This window comes from Electrona antarctica (genome assembly GCF_951216825.1).
Source record: "Electrona antarctica genome assembly, chromosome: 7".
NCBI lineage: Eukaryota > Metazoa > Chordata > Actinopteri > Myctophiformes > Myctophidae > Electrona > Electrona antarctica.
In genome coordinates, this window is record NC_136812.1 from 20,304,910 (window position 1) to 20,312,112 (window position 7,203).

Consider the following 7,203-nt stretch of genomic DNA (forward strand, 5'->3'; position numbering starts at 1 on the left):
GACTGAGGCAAACTGTAGAAGACAATAGGTTGAAAGTATACACTGCCTGGTCTGTACAATTGCTTTACTTTTCCCCAAAAAGATTTTCTAAAGAGTAAGAAATAAAATGTATTATCCAGCACATTTCTTCTGCCTAATTAAGAGAATTCAAGGAAACTACCTGTATATCATAATCATAGTAGTCTAATTATAGCTAAGTGCATAATATATCACTCACAAAGTAGGCTATATTTCATCCATTGCTATGCCATCGTCTACTAGTACCCCATGACATTAGTATATTAAAAGCCCTGATAGAAGAAAAGTAACAAACTATAAATACATATTTATGTTGTAAACTTCATAATATAGTTGATTCTTGTGAAGTTGTAATTTGAGCTAAATGGCATCAGTTAGCCTACAACACATTGCCTAATTGCTTGTGTCTGTCTGTCTGTGTATGTATATATATATATATATATATATATATATATATATATATATATATATATATATATATATATTCATTATAGCGTTACATCATTATAGCGTTATAACGTGATCATAAAAATCTATTCGCAACTGTATCAAAACTATGACCGGGGAATGTGTTGTTATTGTTTTGATTCCAGGTACAACTCTACTAAACACACACACAACTGACAGCATTTCGTTGATTGAATTCAATAAGGAGAAGCGGTTTCTCGGTTAATAAAATGTATATAGCACGGGGAATGTGTTGTTATTGTTTTGATTCCAGGTACAACTCTACTACACACGCACAACTGACAGCATTTCGTTGATTGAATTCAATAAGGAGAAGCTGTTTCTCGGTTAATAAAATGTATATAGCACGGGCTTCCGATCCGGAGCTGTGGGCTCTGTAAATGTAGGCTAATCCGCCACTTATAAGGGTCTTGAGAACTTGTTAGCGTCGGAGGCTAAGCGTGTTTACGTTCCTGGCTAACATAGCGTGTGTGCATGTTGTTGTTGCTTTGCTGCTGCTTGCTTGGCTGCCTGCTAGTCGCCATCAGAGGCCTAGCTGCGCTCACAGGCGCCAGGCAGAATCCTGCAACTCCCAGTTTAGATTCGCTGCGGCAGACCACCCTCGTCCAGTTACGACGACTAATCTGGCCCTGGGGCTGACGCATCCGCGACAGGCCTCAATAATATAGCTTTAAGAGAGGGGGCGGGGCCGAGCTTTGCTATAATAACTCTACAAGGAGATATCAACACACACAGCCATGTGAAAACAACTATCAGCTCGTCCATCTCTTCTAGACTAGACCCAGTATAGCGAGAGAGAGAGACCTAAGGACATGGCGAGAGAATGTGTATATTTCCCACAAGTATCACATCAGCTTTCAAGGCTACAAGTTAAGGGGAAGAAATTAAATATTTGCAATTCATTTATATTCTATTAAATGTTCATAGAATATAAATCAATTAAGATGCCGCATTGATCTCCAATTGTAAATGTAATATTCCCATACAAAAAAGAGAAATTGCATCTTTGCAGCGCGTGTAAGCGCAAGTAGCCTACCATAATAAAATGCAAGTTGGATGCTATGTAGACTATTTATGTGGCATCAGGCATGCTAAACATTAAGTGACAATGCACAGGTAAAGAAATAAAGCAACCAAACTTACTTTCTCCAGTTATTAGTCCACACTGGAATATAAAGAAGACGCAGAAAATAACAAACACACTTTGTGTTTGCATCTTTATCGTCCACCGCCTCATTTTGACTTTCGGTGTTCTCTTATTGAAGTTGATCCAAAAATGGTTTACAGGGACAAAGTCAATTTCAAACGTATTGAAATATCAGTACAAAAGTACAAAACAAAACTTTGTATTTAAAATATAATGTCCAATCTGGCAAGCGTATTCCGGGTTTCCCCCCCTAAAAAGGGCCGGGGGTCTAAACGTGGTTGTATTATAATTTTAGAAATATCTCCCAAGCCAAGTTTTGATTTATTTATACGAGAATCCCAGAGGGGGGGAACCAGACCACTATATAACGTGATCTTGGGTTCTAGCAACACACGTGCGAATAAAAAGCTTCATTTTCCATAAATGTATGCGGTAGTTCACTTTCATCTGTTTGATGTAGTGTTCCAATGAATCCGACAAAAAATAATATCCCACACCGTCAGCCCAGTGAGGAGCTCCCCGATGACGATCCACTCCCCAGGGTTCTCATTCCAACACAAGCAACGATCCAATCAATCAATTCCCTGGAAGTGGACTGGAGGTGCAGCGGCCAACGGTCTTCTGTTCGTTCACTTTGTTGTTGTTGTTTTTTGCCGAACCTATCAATATCGGCAAGGCGACCGAGACGACAATAATGGTAGAGTTGCGTGGTTTGCGGTGCTAGTTTAGTCCACAGGTCTCTCTTGTACTCCACTTGTTTCCTCGTCGTGTCTTCCTTCCTGGGAAAGCTCACCTTTTTAAGACGCACACAAAAGACACACAGGAACACATCCCAGGAACTCCCGTGTGGATGTGTGCAGGAAAAACGTGCAGCGATAGCTTTTCCCTTACGACCTTCCTCTGAACTCCTTCACCCCCGTTGACCACCACGCCGCGAACGTATGTGTGAACACCCAGAAACGGAAAACACACAGAGAGCGAGAGATGGACCTGATGCAAGCGGTACTCCTTTTTTCCACCACCGTACGAATAAAAGCAACCGCATTCAAGCACGTTGCTCTGAAGTGAGGAAAAACTCCACCACGCCGTCCGTTCTTTTTCGCAGATTAGCTGGAGAGAGAGAGAGAGAAAAACAGCTAGCTGGCTAATCCAAAACAAATGAGGTTTCGCTGTCGTTGCGGTGGAATAAAAGTGAGTATCCCCGTCCACGACAATCAAAACGATGAGGTAAACCAACGCAAAATACTTAAAAAAGACGGTCAAGTGTAAAAGTTCGATCCCCGTTAAGCGGTACCTCTGCCTCAGGTTCCCCCCTTTTCGTCTCTTCTGTGAGTCTCTCCACCAGTAAACAAGTCCTGCCAGTCAGCTGCTGGGGCACACGCGGCCCGCCGGAAAACACGAGCTGGATCGCTTCTAACAGCCAACAGAAACGCGGACCTGGACTGTCTGCGCTACATACTGTGTAATAACACCAAGGTCTTCTGTTATGGTACCTGGCTGGTAGGTAGTCTTTCGTTGACAAACTGCAATACAAAAATAAATACATAGCCTAAAGCGATATTGCGAATTTGGGGATTGGTCTCGATTGACAGAAGTAGGCTATAACGTGTTATTTATTATATTGTTATTGTTATTATTTATGTGTTTTGGAGCAATATTGGTTCATAGTTAAACTATACTCACACCAGATTTCTACCTCAAATTCAGGGAATAACCTATTGCAATGCAGCCCCTACCATGCCTTCTTTGTTGGTCTCTTGTGACAAGGCAGGATGATTAACTTAATTTAACTAATTGCCAAATGCCAATGTTCCACCGAAATCGAATTCTGTTTGTTTGCAGAGTTTTATTATTATTAACAGCTAGCCGAATATGTTCTATCTATTGTAATAGTTATAATGATATCGATATCGTGATACAGTCTTATTATAGCATTTAGACTTCAGAGATTGTGGAATAGTTGTCTGGCTACACAAGACTAGACACACCATAAAAGCAGGAACAACCAAGAAGGGCATTTCTCTGCCCCACCCCTCTCACATTGTTTATATTGTGTTTAGGTCCAAGATGGCCGCAGCACCAAGAGGGGGTGGGGCGGAGGTAAGCGGGCAGGGTCGACATATGCCCTTACTGGGCTGCATTCAAGAAACTTGCCTTGTGTCTGACACCTGACTTGTGTCTGAACACAGCTTTGATGGATGTGTTCTGCCCCCCCACCCCCCCATCAAACAAAATGTTTGGTCAAACCATATGGGCTTCCATTGGAAATGCATTAGAGCGGCCATTATACACAGACAAAGGACAGACACAAGACAGGTGTCTTGAATGTGTGAACGCACCCTAAAACACAATATAAACAATGGGAGAGAGGTGGGGCCGAGAAAGGCCCTTGTGACTATACTCACTGTAGGGAGGACTTTCAAATGAATTGAAGTTCACCATGAAATAGAGGGTATGCACGTGGCGACATCATCATCATCATACCAGGAAGTTATGCAGGAACGCCTACTGAGTGGCAAAAAACGTTCTGGCGTTGACGCGACCCAAGGAAACTTGACGCGACCACGGAATCTCCTTCATGTTTGAGTAAATGGTCACACCCCCCCTCACGACTTTCCCTATACTTGCAGACTCTGGGAGACGAGGATTTACTATTCTGTCCGTAAAGGGTTGCAACGGTTGACACGCCAACTCGCACGCTCTGTGGTTTCTCTAGGAAGAGGGTGTGACATTTTACTCAAACCCGTAAAGACAGCCTATACTGTACATCCAAACAGAAAAGTCGTATTTGATTGCATTAAACTACGTTAAACCCACTTTGCCACTCGATTTGCCACTTTATGCATGCGCACTACATACCCTCTATATTCTGTTTATTATACATAAGGATCACAGGCAAAACCTACGGTCTCCTAGAGCAGTGTAAATATTGTAAATAGTGTAAATATTACACACTTCCTCAGCCCTACAGCCAGGAAATACAGTTGAAAATGTGCACAAGCAACCCAGTTCCACTGGTGGCATTTACATAACTGTTACTGCACACATGCCTGGAAGAGAGATGTGTCAACATTCTCAGGAACACTGGTGGTTTAAAATGAACTATTGTTGCCAAAAGTGAGAACTGAGAATGGAATAGAATAGAATTATCAGTTCCAGTGTAGGCGTGTACTAGGCTACTTAATACGTTGTTTATGTGCAGATTCTGTGTGTTGTGAATACCACAGATGGTCTAAGAAGAAGAAAGACGTGCACATCCAAATTCCAAACCCTGTTTCGGGCAGGTGCTGAGCGAAAAGTAACAATAAACTAAGGAAAATGAACAAACTCACACACAGTTTAAAGATCTTTATTTCACCCTTTAGACCACGAGTGTTTGTTTATTTTGCCAAGAACTGTTAGGCCCATATCCTTTCAAGTAGATAGAAGATGTAGATTTTTCTATCCATCAAATCTTCATCAACCAATTGTCATTGTGCATGATGCCAGTCTGAGGCTCCTCTCGTCACCTTTCGTCTCGTTTCGTCTCCTGTCCTCTCTTCTCCCAATACCACTGTCCAAGTGCATCTGCAGTACATCTTTTGCAAGAAAGGACGGCTTCAATGAATACACGACATATTCATTACTTTGTATTAACCATCAACATTAATGGGGCCCAGGAGTGCAGTACTGTCTAAAAGTCTCATTCAAGAAGTGACATGAAAAATGTTGTACCAATTCACTCTCTCTAAATGTCAAAGGAGTACAAATAAGTTATGAATTATGAATAATACGTTAAATGTATTGTATACCTAGAGAAAAGAGTGAGATACTTAATGCCACACGAAACAACGCAATAGAAATGTCAAACAACATATTGATTGGTTATAAAAAATAATTGACTTTGTATTTTGTGTAAATAATGATAACATGATGGTAAAATGTAATGAAAAGGTACAAAATGATGGTAGATGCTCAGTACAGTACATTCTGAACTCAAACATTATGTCTGCAAACATAATTAAACAGTACACAAAAAACGGTTTTGGTTAAGTTAGTACAGCCCTACACACGAACATATCATCACAACACTTTTCAACTGCAAACATTATATTTGAAACATTACCTGTTGATCAATGTATTGATTATTTGATTAATCATTACACCAATGTGCTGAATGTAGACACAGGTCATCAACATTTTGAATGTTCTGGATTTGCAGTTTCTGATATGATCCAATTACACAGAAAGTGCTTTGCGATTATCATGATTCATATTCATAACATCGTCGTCATTTAACCAACCAACCAAACTGTTGCTTGTGTTCAATTTACAACACATCAACATATACAGGCTACATTGTTTCCCAAGTCTCATAATAATCCAAACTCTAGCTAGCAGGGTTAAAAGGAGTTTATCATATGTTAGAGATTAGGGTTCATGCTCTGGTGACACAGTGCCAGTTTCAGAGTTTGCCCTTCCCTAATGACTATTCACAACCTGCCTTCTCTAATAACATGGCTGAGGGAAGTAGGGGTGCTGGGGGGGCTGGAGCACCCCCCGCCCCCCCCACCCGGAGGGGAAAAATAATAATAATATATACATTTTTATAATTAATATTTTGCCGTATCCTGGCTAATTGCCTGTGTCAGTTTGTTCATATAACTTGCGTGTGGAGAGGGAAAGTAAAAGCCACTTTTCCGCATTAAAATGCGCATGAAAATGCACATGCATGAGGCGCGTGCACGCACATTTTGCGGCGCGCGTGTTAAAGGTTCAGCACCTGCTACTGTAAATACCTTCCGTGTCTAAGTTCATTGAGTTCATTGGGCTGTCTCAGCATCATGTTCTCATTCACATAATTCACTCATCCAATCACTCATTGCAGCTTCATGCCGGATATTTAAACTGGAAGTTTGCACTGCTCATCCTGCTTGCTTGCTTGCTGCTGCACACTGATACTGCTGCGCTGCTGTCTGCTAAACTTTTGCTGCTCACCCTCCTCCACCCCAGCTATAACACCTGTCGTTTTGGATCTGCTGTTTAGGTACGGGGGATTCGGGGAGTCCCTATAGTTGGGACTGATGCGCTTGAACAGAGTACCTAAAAAGCAGATCCAGTTATCGCCAAACCATAATAAATATATTGCTAATTTTATATGCAATACATTATATACAATATTCCATCCATTCATGAGTTGTCCTGACTGAATACTTGTTTTTTCCTAAATGTGCTGTCCTGCCGGAATCTATATAGCTTGCAACTTTATGGGCTTCTATAAGGTGTCTGAAGTCCAGCCAATACCTTACTCAGCCACCGGCCTCATCAGCCTGAGAGTGGTCAGAGCAGGACACATCACCTCTCCATTGAGAAAACAAGCAGTCCTTATTGGAACAGACACACAAACATGTATCAAAGCATACAGTATAATGTATCACGTCATCACCCCACCCCACACACACACACACACACAAACACATATAGTTACACAAACTATATGTGTAACTTGGGACGAGACGTAGGCTACAGGGCGATATCCCTTGTACATCTTCTTTCTCTTTGACTTGTTGACTACTGACGGTCCAGTGCAT

At 41.4% G+C, this 7,203-nt stretch overlaps 1 protein-coding gene across 1 annotated transcript in view; it reads right to left on the minus strand.

The window, feature by feature from the left end:
* Window positions 1-2,966, minus strand: part of insrb (insulin receptor b) — a 118,173-nt gene extending 115,207 nt beyond the window's left edge. The window contains exon 1 of the mRNA XM_079506355.1: window positions 1,630-2,966. Coding sequence (XP_079362481.1) covers window positions 1,630-1,723 — 94 coding nt within the window. The 5' untranslated portion in view covers window positions 1,724-2,966. The remainder of the gene's footprint in view (window positions 1-1,629) is intronic.
* Between the last annotated feature and the right edge of the window lie 4,237 nt (window positions 2,967-7,203).